The 23,783-nt window shown below is 45.5% G+C and overlaps 1 protein-coding gene across 2 annotated transcripts in view; it reads left to right on the forward strand.

Annotated features, from left to right (window-relative positions):
• Positions 1 to 15,623: 15,623 nt before the first annotated feature.
• VCL (vinculin) overlaps positions 15,624 to 23,783 on the forward strand; it is a 59,104-nt gene continuing 50,944 nt past the window's right edge. For both annotated transcript variants that reach the window (XM_075257779.1, XM_075257781.1), the window contains exon 1: positions 15,624 to 16,076. In XM_075257779.1, the coding sequence (XP_075113880.1) occupies positions 15,909 to 16,076 (168 nt within the window). In that variant the 5' untranslated portion in view covers positions 15,624 to 15,908. The remainder of the gene's footprint in view (positions 16,077 to 23,783) is intronic.

Consider the following 23,783-nt stretch of genomic DNA (forward strand, 5'->3'; position numbering starts at 1 on the left):
TTTTTCTTGAGCATTTCTTGGCCTCATTTGTCCATAAGTAGACTTTATTAAATTACCATTGACAGTCGTCTGTTAGTCTCTATGTGTGCAAGAGATGTGCTTGAGCTCTTATGACTTTTCTTACAGGTTATAGTCTTTTAGATTTCTCAGTTACATAATATACATACTATAGGAATTTGGTTATCAATGTTGTCACATACCTGAACATGGCTTCCATCTCCTAGTTTTACAATGCAGCTTACAGCCTGACTATCTAATCCTCCCTCCAAATAACCACATTTATAGTCTTCATGATTTCAGAATGGAGGGTGGATTAATAATGGCGTCAGCAGAGGACTAACCAAACAGTTGATCTCCACCTTTCTCTAAATAGTGATACCATTCTGTTTTATACAGTAACTAGCAGTTACCCGTGACTTCGTCTGCGGTTTGGCGGTGGCGCCGAGCCACTTATATTTTTTGTCCCCCTATCTGTGCCCCCAGTATCTTGTCGTCCCCCCCAATCTGTGCCTCCAGCTTCATGTCCCCTCCATCTCTGCTCCCAGTTTGTTCTGCCCCCAGCTTCATGTCCCCCCTTCTCTTCCCCCAGTCCACTTCATCCGGCCCCAGTTTCTCCTGCCCCCCAGTCTCATGTCCCCCCCTCTCCAACCCCCAGTTTCTCCCCCCCCATCTCTGACCCCAGTCTCAGGTCCCCCCCAGTATCTTGTCCCCCCCCCATCTCTGCCCCCAGTATCTTGTCCCCCCCATCTCTGCCCCCAGTTTCTTGTCCCCCCATCTCTGCTCTGTTTCTTCTCCCTCCATCTCTGCCCCCAGCTTCATGTCTCCCCTTCTCTACCCCCAGTTCACTTCATCTGCCCCCAATTTCTTTCACCCCTATCTCTGCCCCCAGTTTCTTGTCCCCCCATCTCTGCTCTGTTTCTTCTCCCTCCATCTCTGCCCCCCAGTCTCATGTCTCCCCATCTCTACCCCCAGCTTCATGTCCCCCCCTTACATCAGCCCCCTGTGTAGTACGATTCCCCTTTGTCTTTGTCCTCCGCTGCTGTGTGTGCTGGCTGAGTGCACACACTTCTCGTGCTGCTGCCTGTGGCATATATGTAGCAGAGCAGGCCCGGCATCATAGCAACCTGACGCCGGAGCTCGCTGTGCTTCACATAGGACACAGGCAGCAGCAGGCCGAGACCTGTGTTCACTCAGCCAGCACACACAGCAGCGGAGGACAAAGACAAAGGGGAATCGTACTACACAGGGGGCCGTTGTAGGGGGGGAATTGAAGCTGGGGAGACCGACCGGGGGACACCCCTTCCCCCCCGGACTCCGGTTTATACAGAGCAGATTTTCCACTTATCCTCAGAATACATAGAAACTCCTGTATAAAGGAAACCTGTGACATTGAAAATAATATCCAATCTGCAGCCAGTATGTTATAGAGCAGGATTAGCATATCAAATATATATATATATATATATATATATATATATACACACTATAGTTCTGTTGGAAAATTTATTAAAAAAATGCCTTTTTAAATCTCTCCTATTTGGGACTTAAGAGTCCGTTGGGCGGTCCTACTCAATGATTGACAACCTTTACTCTGAGTCTGAAAACAGAGATATCAGTAACTGAATAGGACCACTCACTGGACTCCTATGCTCAGAATGGGCAGATGCACATTATAAGTTACATATTTTCCTACGAAAATATCTGCTCTGCTTCTTCTGCTCTTTTTAATGAGAAATTCAAGGATTGAGTAAGCTTTAATCTGTTTTGCTGCTAGAACTGTATTCATTTTTTGTGGATTTGTCAAGAAGTAGCTGGATCAGTTTTTTTCATTTTTACTTGCTGCTTTCGTCTTGTGTGTGAGCCCCTTCCTTTTCAGAATGAACAAGATTGAATAGGGACGCCAGACAGGGTAAATAGGCAAAGTCACTACAATATGCTGGATCTCTACAGCCACAACTATCCTAGACACAGGGCACATTTGTACTGACATTTCTATTACTACTGTCTATAGCATCACATGTGAGGGGTCTTTGAGACAATGCAGCAGAGCATTATGTATGTACTTCGTTTCCTAGCACTGCACATGCTACAGCTTCATTTCTTCCTGTCCTGGCAGTATACAGACATTTTACTTCAGACATTAGGTATACGGCCTGTGGCGGCAGGAGCAGAATTACTGGAGTCTGCATTTAGGCTTGGTGGAATGATCTTTTCTAACTGTGATGACAGCCAGCACTGTATATCATGAGGTAGGTGGCAGATGCAGCAGGTCTGAAGCTACTGAAGTAAATAAACCAGAGAGTATTCACAGCAGCGAGAAAGTTACAAAACTGTCATATAATCATGAAATATTTGGGGGAGAAATTTAAGAATAAATTAGCAGAAGCAAAACCTTTTTAAAATATTTTGTCTATACATTAGTATGTTGAAGTGTAACCAAATCGAGGGTATGTTCACACTGACATCATTGAATCCGTTGCTCCGATCCGTCACAGGGATCAGAGCAATGGCCCGAATCAGACAGAGCGCCCTCCATCTTTATGTGTCTCCAGTAACTGTAAAATTAAAAACAAGATTGTAACTTTCTTTTGTCTTGCTTGTTTACCTTTCTAAGGGTATGTTAGCTAGAGAAAAAAAGCGCTATGACCTATCTTCAGACAGATTCCGCCTTGAAAAATCCATTGGGAGAGAAAACAAATGCAACTCAGAAACTGCTTTTTTAAAAACAAAAAAACTTTTTGTGGAGTTTCCAAGACCATATACACTCACTGGCCACTTTATTAGGTACACCTGTCCAACTGCTCGTTAACACTTAATTTCTAATCAGCCAATCACATGGCTGCACTCAGTGCATTTAGGCATGTAGACATGGTCAAGACAATCTCCTGCAGTTCAAACCGAGCATCAGTATGGGGAAGAAAGGTGATTTGAGTGCCTTTGAACGTGGCATGGTTGTTGGTGCCAGAAGGGCTGGTCTGAGTATTTCAGAAACTGCTGATCTACTGGGATTTTCACGCACAACCATCTCTAGGGTTTACAGAGAATGGTCCGAAAAAGAAAAAACATCCAGTGAGCGGCAGTTCTGTGGGCGGTAATGCGTTGTTGATGCCAGAGGTCAGAGGAGAATGGCCAGACTGGTTCAAGCTGATAGAAAGGCAACAGTGACTCAAATAGCCACCCGTTACAACCAAGGTAGCCAGAAGAACATCTCTGAACGCACAGTACGTCGAACTTTGAGGCAGATGGGCTACAGCAGCAGAAGACCACACCGGATGCCACTCCTTTCAGCTAAGAACAGGAAACTGAGGCTACAATTTGCACAAGCTCATCGAAATTGGACAATTGAAGATTGGAAAAACGTTGCCTGGTCTGATGAGTCTCGATTTCTGCTGCGACATTCGGATGGTAGGGTCAGAATTTGACGTCAACAACATGAAAGCATGGATCCATCCTGCCTTGTATCAACGGTTCAGGCTGGTGGTGGTGGTGTCATGGTGTGGGGAATATTTTCTTGGCACTCTTTGGGCCCCTTGGTACCAATTGAGCATCGTTGCAACGCCAAAGCCTACCTGAGTATTGTTGCTGACCATGTCCATCCCTTTATGACCACAATGTACCCAACATCTGATGGCTACTTTCAGCAGGATAATGCGCCATGTCATAAAGCTGGAATCATCTCAGACTGGTTTCTTGAACATGACAATGAGTTCACTGTACTCCAATGGCCTCCACAGTCACCAGATCTCAATCCAATAGAGCATCTTTGGGATGTGGTGGAACGGGAGATTCGCATCATGGATGTGCAGCCGACAAATCTGCGGCAACTGTGTGATGCCATCATGTCAATATGGACCAAAATCTCTGAGGAATGCTTCCAGCACCTTGTTGAATCTATGCCACGAAGAATTGAGGCAGTTCTGAAGGCAAAAAGGGGGTCCAACCCGCTACTAGCATGGTGTACCTAATAAAGTGGCCAGTGAGTGTAATGTGCTGGCAGGGGGGGGGGGGAGTGTCAAAAACCACATCATGTGAAAAAAAACCAATGCCAAAAAAGTTTTCTAATTCTTGAAGCAATTTTTTTTTCGACTCTCAGTCGACTTTCAGCCTGCGCTGTGAACAAGCACTCTGGACACTTGCAGGCCGCCCTTAGGGATGGAGGGGGCTGGGGTGCTGCTTGTTCACAGCGCAGGTGGAGAGTCATCTCCGGACACTGTCAGGCGGGGTAGCCCCAGCCTGCCAGTGTCCAGAGATAACTCTCAGCCTGTGCTGTGAACAAGCAGACAGCGGGGATCCCTGGGCGGCCACAGAACGCCTCTGTCTCCTGCTTTCACGCTCCGCCCGGCCCTGCCCACAGACACGCCCCATCCTGCCCACAGTCCCGCCCTGGCCCTGTCCACAAGAAGTGGGTAGTAGATCTTTTGACTTGGTCATATTATAAAGTATCTCACATGCTGACAATGTGTGAGCACCCCTGCCCTAAAGCTACCATCTTGTTATAGTGAATGGACACCGTGCAGGTGGTGGGTGCTCTGTCTGCGATTGTCTGTTGCTCTTATCCAATGCCTGATCAGCCCATCTAACTCCAAAGACAGTAGCATAAATCTATCTTTAATGGCAATCCTGCTGCAGGTATTTATAGACAAAAATTTCTTTTATGTTCTTGCTTTTATTAGCTGGGGTCAGATCAATAAAACAGCATGTCAGGTCCCATTTAAAGCTGTCTAGCCTAACAGCCGGTCACACATGCTAGATTAGTGTTTCTAAAACCTGTTCTCAAGGAAGTGTTATTGCCTTAAAGATTTCATAAAGCTGCTCAATCAATAGTCTTGTGATACATTAAGACCCTCATCGACGGTTTGGGAAACTGTCTGCTAGATGTCATTCCAAAATGTCATACACCTATTTAACCCATTTATGCCTAGAGTTACATTATTACAACTCCAAAAATTCAACCTTGGGCATAAATAGGTTAATTGAGTGCTGAACTTGCTTTTCATTGTGAGGGTGGACTTCCTTGCCCTTACTATACACGCTACTGTAAGGTAAGCTTTCAATCACAGTGTCTGGCCAGTAAGAAAACGTCATCTCTTCTGTCATCTCACCTAGTGATATTTCCCCCATATTGGACTGCAAGAAATATTTTCCATTAAAGCAGGTCTACTTCACCACACTCATATCTGCACTCTCTCGCAACCCCAAACAGCTATTCTCCACCTTCAACTCCGTCCTCCCGCCCCTCCTCCGACATCATTTATCTCAGCTGACGACTTTGCCTCTTACTTTAAAACTAAAATTGACACCATCAGAGACAGTCTCACCCTACTCCCCCAACAACCCCTCTACCCAACTACTCGCTGCTCCTCATCCCTGACCTGTTTCTCCTCCATCACTGATGAAAAACTCCTCCCTAATCTCCAAATCCCACCTCACCTCCTGCATGCTCGACCCGATCCAGTCACATCTCATCCCCAAACTCACTGAAGTCATTACTCCAGCCCTAACCCATCTCTTCAATCTATCCCTAAACAATGGATCGTTCCCCTTCAAACACTGTCACTCCTATACTTAAGAAACCGTCCCTCGACCCGTCCTCTCCTGTCAGCTATCGTCCCATCTCACTGCTCCCGTACGCCTCAAAACTTCATGAGCAGCATGTCCACTCCGAACTCTCCTCCTATCTCTCGTCCAACCTGCTCTTTGACAGACTTCAGTTAGGCTTCAGACCCCGGCACTCCACTGAAACTGCCCTAACAAAAGTCACTAACGACCTGCTAACCACCAAAGCCAAGCGCCATTACTCTGTCCTCCTCCTTGACCTCTCCTCTGCCTTTGACACCACTCCCTCCTGTTAGAAATTCTCTCATCCCTTGGTATCTCAGACCTGGCCCTTTCGTGGATCTCCTCATACCTCTCTGACCGCACATTCAGTGTCTCCCACTCGCACACCACTTCCTCACCATGCCCTCTCTCTGTAGGTGTCCCCCAAGGCTCCGTCCTAGGACCCCTCCTGTTCTCCATCTACACCCTTGGCCTGAGCCAACTCATAGAATCTCATGGTTTTCAATACCATTGCTATGCCAATGACACCCAAATCTACATCTCCGGACCAGACATTATCTCCCTTCTGGCCAGAGTTCCAGATTGCTTAGCGGCCGTAGCCTCCTTCCTCTCCTCCGCTTTCTCAAACTCAACATGGAGAAAAGAGAGTTTATCATCTTCAGCCAATCCTGTATGGCCCCTCCACCTGATTCATCTATCAAAGTTAATGGAACCACAATTACCCCTGTCCCACAGGCCCGATGCCTTGGCGTAACCCTGGACTCTGACCTATCCTTCAAGCCACATATTCAAACCCTCAACACCTCCTGCCACCTCCAGCTCAAGAACATCCACCGAATTCGCCCCTTCCTCACCCAGGAAACTACCAAGATGCTTGTCCAGGCCCTCATAATCTCCCGCCTAGACTACTGCAACACCCTTCTGCATGGACTCCCGGCAAACACCCTCGCCCCCCCTCCAGTCCACCTTAAACTGGGCTGCTCGCTTAATCCATCTCACCCCCCGATCTTCATCGGCTGCTCCCCTCTGCCAGTCCCTCCACTGGTTACCCATAGCCCAGCGAATTGAATTCAAGCTACTAACACTAACATACAAAGCCATCCACAACCTGTCCCCTCCATATATCTCTGACCTCATCTCCCGCTACCTGCCCACACGTAACCTCAGATCCTCTAATGATGTCCTACTCCGCTCTGCTCTCATCCACTCCTCACACAACCGTCTCCAAGATTTCTCCCGTGCATCCCCCATACTCTGGAACTCCTTACCAAGACACATAAGACTGATCCCCACAATCACAGGCTTCAAGAAGGCCCTGAAAACTCACCTATTCAGGAAGGCCTACAACCTCCAATAACACTATCACCTCACTGCCATCTGTACAGTCTCCCCCTCTCTTTCTGTCTCTACCCCCTTCCCTCATAGATTGTAAACCCTCGCGGGCAGGGCCCTCTACCCCACCGTGCTAGTCGGTCATTGTTAGTATATCTACCTGTATAATTTGTGTATTGTATGTAACCCCCAAATGTAAAGCACCATGGAATTAATGGGGCTATATAAATAAATAAATAATAATAATAATAATAATAATAATAATAATATCATCTCATGATCCATTACTGTGTTAAAATTACATATCCATAGGACCAAAAAAAAATAAAAAAATTGGGGCAGATTTGCTAAATACTGTAATTTTGGGTTTAAACAATTCTACCACAAAAGATAAAAAAAACAAACCAGGAGCCAACATGCCAGAGTGATTTCTTCTCAATCTTTAAATACCCCAGGCATAAGACCCTTCCCCCATGCTCAGGTCCTAAACAAAAGGTTTCCTAGTTCCAGTACTGGTCTGAAGTGAGCTACTGCTTCTAAGTGCGCAAAGCGCATTCCTGCACAAACAGCATTTGTGGCCCCTGCACACACAATATTATGCCCCAGAGTGGCTCCTGCACACACAATATTATGCCCCATAGTGACCCCTGCACACACAGTATTATGCCCCATAGTGGCCCCTGCACACACAGTTTTATGCCTCATAGTGGCCCCTGCACACACAGTATTATGCCCCATAGTGGCCCCTGCACACACAGTATTATGCCACATAGTGGCCCCTGCACACAGTTTTATGCCCCATAGTGGCCCCTGCATATAATATTATGCCCCATAGTGACCCCTGCACACACAGTTTTATGCCTCATAGTGGCCCCTGCACACACAGTATTATGCCCCATAGTGGCCCCTGCACACACAGTATTATGCCACATAGTGGCCCCCGCACACACAGTTTTATGCCCCATAGTGGCCCCTGCACACACAGTATTATGCCCCATAGTGACCCCTGCACACACAGTTTTATGCCTCATAGTGGCCCCTGCACACACAGTATTATGCCCCATAGTGGCCCCTGCACACACAGTATTATGCCACATAGTGGCCCCTGCACACACAGTTTTATGCCCCATAGTGGCCCCTGCACATAATATTATGCCCCATAGTGACCCCTGCACACAGTATTATGCCCCATAGTGGCCCCTGCACACACAGTATTATGCCACATAGTGGCCCCTGCACAGTTTTATGCCCCATAGTGGCCCCTGCACATAATATTATGCCCCATAGTGACCCCTGCACACAGTATTATGCCCCATAGTGGCCCCTGCACACACAGTATTAAGCCCCACAGTGGCCCCTGCACACACAGTATTAAGCCCCTTACTGACCCCTGCACACACAGTATTATGCCCCATAGTGGCCCCTGCACACACACTATTATGCGCCATTTTGGACCACCCATGTACAAATATTATGCTCTGGGGTCTTTTCAGACCCCAGAGTACAATGATCTGTCACAATGCATAAGAACGTCACCAGATAGGCAGGAAGTCTTCCGGAGCGCAGGAGAGATAAGTAACAGTGTTTTTATTGTTTCCTCACCTCCCCTAGGCCTCCGATTGTTATATTCCAGGTTCTGAATAGACATTAGAGTATAATGATAGCAGTGTTTGTGGGGTTCACAGGTCCACGGGCTCTTTTATTGATCCCGGCTCCTGCTCACAGCTGCCACCGCAGAAGGGACCTGCCTTTAAAAAAACCAAAAAAACATCTGGAGCCCCCTAGTTGAGCGTCTTTACTTATTATTTATTTATTTATTTATTTATTATTATTAAATGCTTTATTTATTCTAGATTTCACTGTTGTGATGACTCGATGGAGAACAGATTTCGGATTCTTTTATTCTGAGAGGTGCTTTCTTCTGCGTTCTTTGTTACTTGTTATGGGGACGGATACAATATGGCAGCTACTATTACCATATTTCTGAGTCACTGAAGTAAATACCATTTTCGAATATGTGGAGGATTACGTACAGCACCCTAACAAATGGCTGTAATTCAGCATTTTATGCACATGAATGACTACAGTGTTCTTTTAAGATGGGCCAGTCTTTAAATATACCCTATGTTCTTCTAAATAATGCCAGCTCTATTACACGGTACTTGACCCTTGCCCTTTGACCCTGTGAGTCCCACCCAGCTCCCTGTAGTAACTTTGATTCTTCTACAGCTGAGAATGTTCCTTCTAAAGGAATGCAAGGTAGCTAACATCTAAGGAGCTAAGGATGGGATAAGGAGCCATTCCGTGACATCAAGAAAGATTCTAGAAAGTTTGTGTGTTGCATTTGTAATGGTTGTCAAAGAGCCTTCAGATTTATTTGTGAGGGAAAGCGCAGGATACTTACTATGCAAACACTGATAAGAAGTAAGAGGGTGAGACAGAGGTGAACGGGTGTCTGAATTTTTGATATTAAGTAAAAAAAGGCTATAAATAACACATCATCCTCCAGTAGAAGTGAAGGAGACACAGACACTAATGGTTAGCAAATCTGTTTCAGGAAACTTTTATGGATGTGGTTTTGTTTTTGAGCTTTCCAGTGGCATCATCTCCCTTATGTATGTATATTAACACCTTCCTCATCACTGTAGATGTAACATTGTCTCTAACCACTGCTGGAAGACCTGGACGGCGGTCCCTGCCAAGCCCCACTTCCTCCCTGCCAGAGGAATGTCTTTTGCCATATTAGGAAGTTGCTGCAACTTTCTAATCTCTTGTGGTTTATGTTTGAATTCCAGACTCGCTCCCTCCCCAGCCTCTAAGACAAGGCTACACCTCCTGGGAGGCTGCAGTGATAATAGTGGGGGCTGGCTGGAGCTAGGCCTTACATGACTAATCTTACTTTCTGCTGGACTTCATAGAGTGAGCTCATCTCTGCACATCTAGTACTGGCATTACAGATTTCTCACTTTTTTCAGTAGCAAGGACAATTGAGTTTTGCTACTTTCTTCCGATATAATATCCCTGATGTTACTTGGCTTTTATTACTCTTTGGTGTATCAGCTTTATGTTGTGCTAGATCTCAGAGATTCCTTTCAGGGTATTTGTTTGCAGGGGTCTTCCTGACATACACCATAGACCAGGGGTGTCAAACATAGGGACACAGGGCGCTATCTGTAACTCGTGGGGCACCTGAGACATCCTCAAGACAGCATTGAGAAGGCTGAAGGAGGAGTACACCAGTGACCCTCAATGACATCAGACAGAGCACAAGCATCCCCGTCCCGCAATGCTAGATTGCTAGGGATAGGGGAAGATGGAAATAGTTTTGTTTTTTTTCTCTTTTAAGGTAAAATAATCCTTTAATAGTCTCACCATGGGGAAAATCAGTGTTTTACAGCCAGCACCGCACCTCTCGTGAGGCGACCTGAAGCGACCACTTCAGGCGGCACAATGCTGGGGGGGGGGGGGGGGGGGGGCATTTTTACTGACCTAAACCAGTCCAGGACAAGCTGTCCTGGACTGGCTTAGCGTCACCGTCTCGGCAGCCCGGCACGGGAAGCGAGCAGTGGATTGGGGAGGCCCTGTGGATGCAGCGCTGCTTTAACTTACCTATCAGCAGCGCTGCTCCAGCGGCCGCCCCTCACGCTTAGCAGAGAGCAGGTCCTCTCCCTGCCTGCTAACGCCACCCCCTCCGCTCCTCCCCACACGCCGGGTGACGTGGCCATGTAATCAGGCCCGCACCCAACGTGTGCCTGCATCCTACGCGGGGAGGGGGGCGCTCTGAAGACCGGACAGAGGACCGGACCAAGAAGAACAGGGAGCTGCAGGTAAGCGGACAATGGTGGGGGGAGGGGGTTAGTCACTACACAGCGTGGGGTCCAAAAATTTAAACAATTTTTGGACCACATGCTGTGCAGTCAGGGGTGAACCTAGCCCTTTTGCCGTGGGGAAGGGGGGGGGGGCTTTCTGTCATTCGCCTCAGGCGGCAAAAAGGCTGGTTACAGCAGCATAGATAATACAATAAAAATACAAAAGCTCCACGATATAGAGGCATTACAGTGACAGTAGGTACAGATAAAAAGGTAAAGGTAAAAAATAGTAGAAGGGATATCACAGACGTAAGGAGGATCTTTCAGTTCTCTGTATAGAGTGATCTACGCTTAGCCCGATGTTAGTTGTACAGCCTACATCAGGGAGGAAAGACCTCTGATAGCTCCTTCTCACACTTGGGGTGAAGCAGTCGGTCACTGACAGTACTGCCCAGTGTTGTGAAGGTCTCATACATGGGATGGGATTTGTTTTCCAGCACGGACAGCATCCTTCTGTCACCCACCACCTGTGTCCAGGGGGCTCCCCAGGACAGCGCAGCCCTTCTAATCAGCTTGTGGAGTCTATTCCTATGGTTTTAAATAACCATATGTTATTACGGGGGTTGTCAGCTGGCACTATATAAAGGCAGAGCTGCTATATATTTCTATGGAGGCACTATAATTTTGTGGGAGCAGCAGACTGTATACAAGGACAGAGTCAACATATAAATCTATGGAGGAAACAGACTGCACGGTCTACCCCTTACACATGCATAATTTTTATCTTGAGAACAAAGTTTCAGAAATGATGAAACCAAAAAGCCCAATGCTTAGTTTAACCTAGAAGGTAAAATTCAATAGATTTAACCCTACCTCCAACCCCCATCCTATTTCCACGGTTGTCTAGGCCCTGTGAAGTTGCAAATGGCAAGTGGATGACTGGATTGAACGGCAGGTCCGTGCCTGTGATTGTTCTGGCATTTCAGCAGCTCATTGGGAAGCCATATAATGAGCGTGTTGTTGGCGTCAATGATCCGCATGCTCCGGTGTTTTGGCAGCTCTCAAGCTAGCCTACCGTGAACTTGTTTCTCACACCATGGCTGAGATTGTTCCAGCATCTCAGCAGCTTGCTGGGACGTCATATAATGAGCGTGACACCGATGATCCCGCTTAGCTTCGCTTGAGGAGAACTCTGTTGACTTCTGGCTACCTTCATAGTTCTTGTTGTTTTAGAATTTTGCGACAAGTTAGATTTTCTTTTTCCCAGCATGTTTAAAAGGAGCAAACTGCCAATTTGGATTAAAGGCGTTTTCACATCCAGTGTGTCAGCACTGCCTGAGCAGATCAGATAATATGCAAATGTATGTACACAATGGACTGACGATTAGCTGAGTGTTTACACAGAGAGATAACAGACCTGGGACCTGAGATAAGCTGCTGGCAAGAGCAGTGTAATATAGTATGTGAACATAAATTCATAACAGTCGTGAAGTCATGTCATTTACCGGGATAAAAAGTAGCCTATAAGGGGCCACACGGTGGCTCAGTGGTTAGCAATGCAGCCTTGCAGCGCTGGAGTCCTGGTGTTCAAATCCCGCCAAGGGCAAAAAACCATCTGCAAGGAGTTTGTATGTTCTCCCCGTGTTTGCATGGATTTCCATCCCATATTCCAAAGACATACTGATAGGGAAAAATGTACATTGTGAGCTCTATGTGGGGCTCACAATCTACATTAAAAAAAAAAAAAGTAGCCTGTGTTAATCGAGGTTTCAAACTATGTGCTGAATTTCATTCAAATCCGTTCAGCCGTTTTTTCCGTGATTGAGTAACAAACATCCAAACACAGAAACTTTCACATTTATAATATTCGTAGGATTACAAAAATGTTTGCCCCTTCTTGTCAGCCTTGTACTGTGAGAGTAAAATCAGTTGAAAGATAGGAAGTGGTTTCGGACCACATGTGTAGTAATCATAGTGAAAAAACTTAAGTTACATTACCGCAACATGAAAAAAAGAGAAGACATTTACATATGCTCTGTATAATTTTTCGAAGACACATCCTCGACAGCAGATGACAAAGGATTTTGGTTTATGGTCGCAGCCCTAAATCAGTCACCTAAAGAGCAAGGTCACCTTACACATATTGCTGGTTTATGGCTGAGGCTACACATTGCAGCATTTTTTTTGTTTGTTTCAAATTTTGCTGCAGTTTTTTGAGCCAAAGTCAGGAGTGAATTTAACAGAAGGAAAACATATACATACTTACTTTATATTTTCCATTCCTTTTCAAGCCATTCCTGAGTTTGGCTCAAGAAACCGCAGCAAAATCTGCAACAAAAAAAAAAAAAACACACTGCATTTTCTAGGTGTTTTCTAGGCAAACTGGAAAACCCAGGGACACCAGGGGTAAACTAAAACGAAAAGAGCGATACCTATCCCCAGTTCTCCAGTCCGTACCCACAATGGATGGGCTGGAAGTAACCAGGTAACTGCTGAGGCCAATGCCTGCTCAGGATCAGGGGCCTTACATACTTGCTGGTTTGGGACTCTTACATATTATAAGGTAGCCCTGAGAAGGAGCTGTGCGTGCGAAAAGAAGAAGTGAGTTGCTTCAGAGTACAGAAGTGTGTAGCACGTGTCACAATGAAGGGTTTTTTTTTGTTTTGTTTTTTTGTGACGAGACTGCCATCACATTGCAGGAGGGAGGCATGGTACATATCAAGGAAATGGAAAGAGTTGTGAGGTGCCATCCTTAGGAAGTAAAAGTCATAGAAGCTTTCTTGAAGATGCCTTTCTTGAAGAGAAAAATATAATGGGTTATGGTCTCTAGATTTTATGGACACGTTGATCCAGGGTTTTATACTGACTGCCAGATTTGGAGTCGGGAAGGAATTTTTTCCCCTGAAATAGGGCAATTGGCATGAGCCTCATGGGGTTTTTTTGCCTTCCCCTGGATGAACACTGTAGGGGATTGTAGGGTTATAGGTTGGACTTGATGGACTCATGTCTTTATCCAACCTCATCTACTATGTAACTATGTAAGCTGCAGTGTATAAGGATTCATGCACAATTGCTGGGGATAGACTCACACAATAATTAATATCTAAAAAAAACCAAAAAAACACTTTACTGGAAAGGCAGCGCAGGTGACAGAGTGTCCTCCTATTTGTCTGCAACGTATCAATAGAACAGGTTTTTCAGGCTTATTAATTGATGACCTATCGTTTAGTGACCCCGCTGATTAGCAAATGAGCTCGATGTAACAAGAGCATTGCCATTGTTAGGGAGCCTTCACACAGAGTAAACGCGCATGTATTTTTGCAAAATACACGTGTAAAAATAAGACACCCTTTGACTTTTACAGGCGTATTTTTACACGTGTAAAAAAATATCATTGAAGTCAATGGGAGTCTTATTTTTACACGTGCATTTTTACACATGTATTTTGCAAAAATACACGCGCGTTTACTCCGTGTGAAGGCTTCCTGAGACAGGGCGGCCGCGCCACTCCTATTAGTTGAGCAGGAGCAGTCACTTTTGCTCCCCATTCACTGTTGCTGTTTCTTCTGCCACCTTGAGGCAGCAGGAATGGCTGATCAGTTTGGAGTCCGAGTATTGGACCCCCGCAGATCACAAACTGGTGAGCTAGTATGAAAAAAAAAAGTGCATTTAAGGAGGAAAACCCCAATTTCAGCTGATAACTGCGGGAATAGAAATGGAGAGGAGAGGCAGACGTGTAGCACCAATGCTAGAAAAGGGGCCAAACACAAAATAGGCCCATTTAAAATGATAAATCATAGAGGGTCTGTGCCAATATATGTCCCAATCAAAATTGCGCTGGGGGCCATGTCATTTTACTGCAAGCAGGGGTTTAACTGCAGCCATAGCAGAAAATCGACTGTTCCTGCTGGAGTAATTCATCAGGTAGCAGCCTAAAACACCTCTGTGGGGGAATTAAATTGTATGGGGGCATTTACTGTAGAGGGCCTATGATGGGGATAGTATACAGTACAGGGGGCAATAAAATGTGTATGTGGGATCAGCAAAAAGGATTTTATAGCATGTGGTAGCTGGGGGAGGGAGTTTCATAACCTTGCTATGGGGTCCTTCGTTCCTGGTTATGCCGCTGACTCTAAGCCTCAAGGGTCACTTCAGATACCTTGGGCTGTACACCACCTAGAATGGCGATTCTGGTGTCATATTAAAGGGGTTGTTCTTGTTCTAGCAGCATATACAAGCTTCATCTTCCACTGCAGTGAATATACTGCTAGAACAAGAACAACCCCTTTAATATGACACCAGGATCGCCATTCTAGGTGGTGTAGAGCCCAAGGTATCTGAAGTGACCCCTACCCTCCATCAGCCTCAGCACAAATACCTGCTAAAAATAATATAGGACTGTGGCTGAGAGTAGACATGGAGGCTAGGCTGGTAGACTACAACCCGGCTGCTAGGAGTTTGCTAGTCTCATATAGGAGTGAAGGTCACACATGCTCATTCAGGATGGGGGGAGGGGGGGTCCCAGCAGTCAGTGATCATACAGCTAGGGAAAGATCAGGTTTATGAGCACTCCCTTTAACCTATGACGTTATCATCCAGATGTCTAATCCTGGGGCTCCATTACATTATGGATGCAGCAGGCACTATGGGATCACTGCATCCACATCCAACCTCAGCTCACTCTTTTGCATTCTTCTCTCTCCGCGATGACGTCATAGCCCTAGGAATCCCTCTCTGATCCCAGGGTTCTCCTTATAAGGTGATCACGGGGTGTGACGTCGCCGGCAAAGGCTCCAAGAGCGAAGTCACTGAAAGTGATTGATGTGCAGAGCAGCCAATAAGCTTTGTAGGAAGCAGGCGGGGGGCGTGTCCTGGCGATCTAGGTCCCTTGTACGTAGGAAGGCGGGGTGCGGTGATGTCACCGGGAGAGACGGGAGTTGGGAGTGTTGTGTGGAAGTGGCCGGAGACTGAAGATACCCGGATTGGGTGAGGAAGAAGCATCCAGCAAGGGCAGCAAGAAGGCATAGTGCCGGGAGAGCTTGTGCACTTACCCCAGGAATTGTGGGTGAGGGGTGAGCGCAGGTCCGGGCACGGTGCCCCCAGTGTGTGGGTCTGGGCTCTGCAGAACAGAGTGACAGCGGCTGTAACTGTGCCCGCAGGCACCTCTTCTGCTTCTTCTAGTGACTGAGTCCTTGCACAGCCGCAACCATGCCTGTCTTCCACACCAAAACTATAGAAAGTATCCTGGAGCCGGTGGCCCAGCAGATCTCCCACCTGGTTATCATGCACGAAGAAGGGGAGGTGGATGGAAAGGCCATACCCGAGCTGACAGCACCTGTGGCCGCCGTGCAGTCTGCAGTCAGCAACTTGGTCAGGGTAAGTTGTGCTGAGGGTCCTGGATGCAGCACCATGTCCTCCTGCAGGGTCCTGACTACTATATGCATGCTGCATGACCCCTGACATCATCTCTCTGGGTCAATGAATGAATGACTGTGATCCCTGCCCCAAAGGGATTGGTGACTGGGGCAGATGCCACAAGTGCTGGTTGTCAGGATGTAGGCAGCAAACTAAACACTGGCTATGGTATATGTGCTGCCATATACAAAACCGCTGGCGATTCCCGATCTGTGCCTGTACACGCCCTGGCTGTGACTAGACTTTGCAGTGAATGTGGCACATCTAGTTTGAGCTAAAATTTTTCTTCCATCCTAGATGTGGGTGTGGATTAAATGCGACACAATGCGCCAACACTTTAGTGTAAAATTCTGTCTCAAAGTAAGTCAGCGAAAGGTGGTATAAAGCAGGCTAGACAGTCTGAAGACACGCCGTATTTATCATCCTACATCAGTCACTGTGATAAATCTGGCACATATTCAGACTGCCTGTCTAAGTTTACACTGTCTAACTATTAGTAAATCCAGGCTACTGTATGTTTCACGTACCATATGTATATGATTTCACACACCCCAGGACATGAGTATATCTGTATCCCTAGATGTATGACGGCCGCTGTGGGACTTATCTTTTATGCCTACATCTAACCGTTATATCTATATAGAAGCAGCTGCCCTCTTGGTTCAAGTCCATGTTTATGATCAGAAAGTTCTGAAGCGTCCAGCTTGCTCATTGCAGTATTGAGTCATATGTCAGGAATGTGACCCCTTTTTACAATGTATTTTCATGTCCTAGTAAATGTTACCAAGTTGTTGTCAGAGGGGAAAATCTGAGGCCATAGGGCAAGAGGCAACTGGGTAATTGTGGTTGTTGAGATTGGGGCAACTAGGTACTTTGGCCACAAACTGTATCTCACTTTTACGATGACAGGGCGTCTCTTTGACAGATCCTGTAAAGCGGTATGCAAACGTATCACAGTTGAACACTTGTATTTATGATTGTATAGCGGAGCTATCATTACTCTCAGTTTTCTGTTTTAGTAAGTAATTGTATTATTCATGACTTAAAGGGATTCTACCATTAAAACTTTTTTTTTTTTTTTTTTTGTGGATAAGACGTCGGAATAGCCTTTAGAAAGGCTATTCGTCTCTTACCTTTAGATGTGGTCTTAGCCGCGCCGTTTCTTAGAAATGCAGTTTTTTACCGGTATGCAAATGAGTTCTCCCACAGCGATGGGGGTGGGCCCCAGCGCTCAAACAGCGATGATTGCGTCCCACTGCTGCCAGAGAAGTGTCTCCAAGCGCCGCCTCCTTCTTCGTCCGCCGCGTCATTTTCAATGTCTTCCAGCGCAGGTTCGGAACTTCGAGCAGAGCAGACTGCGCAGGCGCACAGGTCACGGGAAAATGGCCGCTTGCACAGTATTGTTAGCGGCCATTTTCCTGTGGCCTGTGCGCCTGCGCAGTCTGCTCTGCTAGGTTACGAGACTGTGCCGGAAGAAGACATTGAACGTGACGTGGCGGACAAAGAAGGAGGCGGCGCTTGGAGACACTTCTCTGGCAGCGGTGGGGACGCCCTCATCGCTGTTTGAGCTCTGGGGCCCGCCGCCATCGCTGCGGGAGAACTAATTTGCATACCGGTAAAAAACGGTATTTCTGAGGAACGGTGCGGCAGAGACCACGTCTAAAGGTAAGAGACGAATAGCCTTTCTAAAGGCTATACCGACGTCTTATCCACAAAAAAGGGGTTTTAATGGTAGAATCCCTTTAATTCTGTAAGGTCTGGGTCACTTCTGCGTTTGGGCCATTCTGTTCCCCTATCCGCATGAAATATGTGGCGAGAAAAGTCCTGCAAGCAGCACTTTTTGCTCCGCATTCTTGGTATGGAAACCTCACATACCCCATTATTGTCTAAGGGGTCCACCGATTTCCTAAGGTAACTGCTTTTTTTATGCAGATAGGTTTCTGTTTGGAGGAGGGGGTGGTCCCCGAATGGAAACCCGAATGCAGATGTGAATCGGGCCTAACATCTTTTACGATAACTGTGTTGTGCTGTTCCTCTGTTATTCCTCCTAGAAATGCAATAGATTGACAAAGAAGTGTGTCCCTACAGAATCTGGCCCTGACAGTACTGGTTAGACAGTTTGCCCAATTGTCAATTTTTCATAAATTTTTAGGGGGAATAACAACAGGAACAGCAGAACCACTGATGCTCTAGGACTGTTATATTATGGGGAAAACAATCATTTACTAAAACAGGAGAGGAGACTGGTCCTCTTTAATCTAAATTGGGGATCTCGCATAGCAAAACTTTCTTTTTTTACTGAAAAAATTGATCTCTATGACTGACCACCATTCAGAATCCTTGGCGAGAAATAAAGGTTGAAATCTGATTGGATATTTTATGAAACCAGGCTTAACGCTTATTCATGTCCTCATTAGTGGATGTGTCGTGTCTGGCAGGTAGAACATGACCCTGCTTATTTTCAGTTCATGTGCTGTCCATGGTTGTTCTTATACTTTTCTTTATTTCATGGATGGCATTTATGTTCTGCTTTTGATTTTCACAGACTCTTAGCCTAGAATGGAGCTCCATGCTCCGCAAAATGGACTAAAATACAGAATGTCTCCTTTCTTTTTCACCTATTAAAGGATGCGCATGCAGTCCATGAATCATGGGCCATGTGAATAAACACTATCCCCCTGCCCCAATGCTGCTTTTATCTATGGGCTCAGTCTTTTCTGCACAGAGATAACACATCAGGTTTTTCTGCATACCCAACCACATAACTCCTCCTAATTTCACAGGCAGATGTCCATACCAGCGCTATGGTGCATAAACATCCGATGGGATAGCTAGTGTGTGTCTCCAGCATCAATCATGGTGTCAGATAAATGTAGACTCTCTGGGTGTTGTCATTCATTTGTGTCTGTATCATATTGCCCTGGGTACATTTTCAAGGCTGCCACATGGAGATTGTGTCTTGTTACAGTGTATATAGATGAGGTCCTGTCATTCACTGCTTCCAGCTATCTGCTAAATGCTTCCTTTCTCTGAATATTCCGAAACTGTACAAACTCTGTAGTGACGCTTGACTTTATACGCTATGAACTTTCTACTGTAGACGTGCCACATCTTATGGTGTGTGCTCAGACTATTAACCTTTTCTTCACCCATGTGACTTTTCTCTTTATTATCAAGTATTTCTGATTTTCTTATTTATTTATTTTTTTGAGATCTCTCATTACAGCTACAAGATGGATATTTAGGTATGATAAGGCAAACCTGATGAAACATGGCTCTTACAGCTATATGCTTATATGAAATTGTCCAGATATTGCTTACTGTCCCAATGATAAGTTAAGACTAAGACGCTCAGCAGTTGCCCCTTGGGACCCCCAGGGATCTGTTACTTACTACATTCCATGTGTCAGGCAGCTGGGAGAGGAGGAGGCGCTTGTCCTCCCCCTCTAATAGAAAAAGAGGAAATGTTGGCTTATTAAAATTCCATAACAATCTGTCTGGGTAAGCTTTAGAGAAAACCCCCTAGTTGTCATTGCAGGAGTAGGAGCACGTGACTGTGCCATGGTGGTTATAAACACTTCAGGGTATATCACTTGGGGTGCGTTCTGCACTAATGCCCTCTCAGTTCTCCTTTATACTCCAGAGGCCAGGTCATCGGTGCACATACCGGCTCCCAACATATTGGCATGTTTTCTATAATTTAAGGTATAAACAGATGCTGCAGATTTTCTGTCTGAATTTGTGGGTGTAACATCTGCAGTGTTTGCAGTAATAGTAATGTGAATCTTATTATACAAGTCCCTTTCTTATGTTGCAGAAAATGACCCCTGGTGTAGATTCTAAAACCACAGCTTGTCAATATTTGTTCCTTACAATGAGTGGAATAAAACGCATAGTAAAACCTGGGACTAACCCCCATGTAACTAGTGCAGATTTTGATTTGTCACAGATATTTTCGGTTTCTGTTTGGAGACTATACTTCACGTGCAGGAGTAAGGAACTGATTTTGAGGCAGATTCTACATTAAAACCATCTTCAAAATCCACCTCCCATTCCTTTCAGTAGGGAGACAGAAGCCTATTCTGCCTGATATTTCCATTGAATAAGTAGGAGGGGGAATAAAGAGTCCGCAGCAGTCAACTTCAGAATTCTCCTTCAAATTCCTGTGCAGCAGATTTTCTGTCATGGATCTTCCTCCAGATTAAAGGCAAAATCTGCATTTGCTGCTTCCAAATTTATCATGGATATTTCTGCAGACTTGCAGTGGAACTTTCTCTATGTATTGCAGAGAATGAAATCTGTGGTAAAAAAAAAAAAAATCTAAACCCTAAATGAATTTCCACTTCGTATTTTTAGTGTGTGGATAAGATTTATTAAAATTAAATTCATTCTGCTGTTACTGTAAGATTGGAACCCCCAGTGATCCTGAGAACAATGCTCTCCAGATCCTGACCAGCACTTCGCCTTTTTGGTAAAACGTGAACACCACTACTCCATTGTCAGGGCTCATTCTAAATTCCCTCTCAGTATGTCTTTTGGTGTGTGGGAGGAAACCTATGCAAATAGGGAAGAATATAGAAACTCAGCGCAGATGTTGTCCTTGGTCAGATTAGAACCTAGGACTCCAGCACTGCAAGGCAATAGTTCTAACCACTGAGCCCTTACACTGTTGAATTGGAGGCCTCTATTCTCACGATCGCTGTTGCTCCTAGTGATCTGACTCCTACCACCTACACCTACTGGCTAAGGCTAAGGCTCCATGTGGTGTCCTGAAGCAAAAAAGCTGGTGGTTTCCCCATAGGTATAATTGACATGATGCGATTTCCAAAATGGCAATAGTTTTGGAAGTTGCAGTGGGTCAACTGCACATATTTTCCCACAAAGTGGGCTGCAGCAAAAAAGCGCTGTGGGAAAAACCGCGGCTTCTCCGACAGTGTTTGTCACAAAAAGTTTGCAGAGGTTTCCTTTGTGGACTTTGTTTCCATTATACCTTTAAGGAAACAGCTGGCGATTCTGTACGTATAAATGACATGCTGCAATTTCCAAAATCTCAATGGTTTTGCAAATCTGAGCGTGTCTGCTACACATATTTTTCTGCAATGTGTGGATGAGATTTGCTTTGCCTTGACTGTAAAGCGCTGCAATGTATATGCCACATAGAGCCCCGGCCTCAAAGTCAGAATGTGAAGTGCCTTCTTATACATATTTACTGATAACTTAAAAAAAAAACCTGTTCAAAGCATTGCCGGCATGTATCCCCCATCAGACTAAAGCGGATTGCCAGGGCTTGGTTCTTGTAGTACACTGTAGACCAGAGGCTTTGCTAAAGCTCTAGTGTTTCTCTGGCAGCATCTCAATGTTCTGGTGGTTTGCATTGTTGCCAAAAGAACCTGTCATTGCTTTGGCGTGTCTAAGATATGAATGTGTGATGAAGATGGAAAAAAATGTGTCCTTGTCCCTTAGCAGCATCTGTATGAAGTCAGAACTAGTGGTTTGCTATGGTACACAGTATCTGACCATGTCTTGTCTCTGAAGACTTAGCAGATGTATCTTAAATGTATCGCAATGTAAGTGCGCATTCTGTATTCTAATATTTTAGAGCTCAGTCTCGCTGTGAGACCTTGCGCACATGTTGGAGCTTTGTGTGTTTAGGGGCTGTACAGGGGCACATGGAGTCGCTTAACCAGTAACCATGTTCCTTTTATCTACCTCTACCCATTGCACCTTTATGACAGATAATATTCAGCCCGACACATGGTCATACATGTCTAAGCTTTATTTCCAAATAAGTAGACAATCTTCTGAAGTTCTAAGCTTTAGCTATTGTGGTTGTGCTCAGGGTATTTTCTGTACATCGCCCCTATCTTTCTGCCTTTCTTTTCCTTTGGCTTTTCTTATTCACAATCCTTTCCTTTTAAGGAAATCTACATTATCTAGGCCAGGCTAAGGGGAAAACTAGATAAATGTACATGTAGTGTGATTAGTCCTGAACCCCAAGGCTGCCTATAAAGATGCTCTGTCCTGCATAACCTCTCATGTCATGGGGGGAGCCTGGCAGTCCCCGACATTTTCAACATGCCTAATCCTTTGTTCCCCTAAGAGACACTTGTTTGTGGCATCAGCTTATTTCCTTCTCTCTGCTGAAATAAAGATGCATTCTCCGCGAAACCCTATGTTTGTCAGTGAGCAGGGAGGGATAGCTGAACTAGCTTTTGGCTGACTCCTGTCAAATATATATATGGCCTGCTTAAAGGGAGTCTGTCAGCATGAAAATTGACATTAATCTGCTCATAACACCTTGTCTGTGCAATTTCGGTATTTTCTATAATTAAGCTAATGACTTACTAAGGTGACCTTGTGTCACTATATACTTGCAGTAAATCTGTGAAAAAAACTACATTTCCCATGATGCATCATCTTGCTGTCCTTCTCTATATTTGCTTCTCACACAAGGGGGTAAGATTGCAAATGAAACATGATAGCATCATGTGATCCCAGGTGTGGGAGTGATTTATTACTCGTGATTTCATTGGAGGAGAAATCAGGGAGATGCATCATAGGAAATGTAGTTTGTTCACAGACTCGTAAATAACAGTACTACGAGGAGTCTCAAGTAAAATAAAGCCAAGAAAAGACTCCATAAAAGAACAGTGAATATTTAGCACTGCAGTGGATGTAGGTGCTGAAAATGTTTGGAAGCTGAGTAACCCCTTTAAACAAATCTCATCCCCACAATGCAGACAAAAAATCAACATCTTTGGTTGTGGGTTGAACTTGTATTATGTCAATTACTGCTAATATTGCAAAGGTTGATAACCGCAGCCTAAAGTAATGGTGACCACGGGCCTGTTTCTGTTAGTATTTACTGCAGTTGTGGTATACAGTAAAAGTGTAGTGGATGGGAAGCTTTATAGTAGTCGCTGCAATGTACAGTACCAGTGTAGTGGATCTGAGACATGTGGTAGGATGCCGGGAGTCGAACCATCTTTCAGCTGATTGAAGGACCAACATTGTATCAGAAGCAGGTCTGTTCAGTTTGTAGTGGCTGTGCCTTCATACTGCAGCTCCCGCCCAGTACACAGCATACGCAGTGCCCTAGTCTCTTCAATCAGATGGTTGGATCCAACTAATCTGATATTGCAAACCTATCGTAAGGTAGATCATAAGTGATTTCATCAGACATCATGTAATAGGTGCATCCTCTCTGGTTCCAGTGATTGGAGATTTCCTCTAGCCCCTCCGCTGTTACTGATACTGTTAGGCTGCTTTCAGACGGAGTAACGCTCCGCTCATTCTGACACGTAATCACGTGTCAGAATGAGCGCAGTAAAACAGAATCCCATTGACTTCAATGGATTCGGTCTTACGTGCGCTACCCATTGAATTCAATGGGAGACTTTTTTACCTATTGCTTTCAATGTGATACGCGCGTACCAGACTGCATGGGTGGTCTCTGACTAACCTATTGAAGGATGCCAAAAGTTGGAGTTCCTGGAAGGGGTGAACAAAATGCACACATTTAGGGCTAGTTCACACGTGAACTGCCCGCGCGGGTTTTGACACAGAGAGAGACGCGGCGAGACGCGTCTCTCTCTTGTCAAAACCCGCCCGCCGCGACCATCGCTGTCGCGGCTTAACCCTCTGCTGTCGGCTCAAATGAATGAGCCG

Source organism: Leptodactylus fuscus, chromosome 10 (genome assembly GCF_031893055.1).
Source record: "Leptodactylus fuscus isolate aLepFus1 chromosome 10, aLepFus1.hap2, whole genome shotgun sequence".
In the NCBI taxonomy this organism is placed as follows: domain Eukaryota; kingdom Metazoa; phylum Chordata; class Amphibia; order Anura; family Leptodactylidae; genus Leptodactylus; species Leptodactylus fuscus.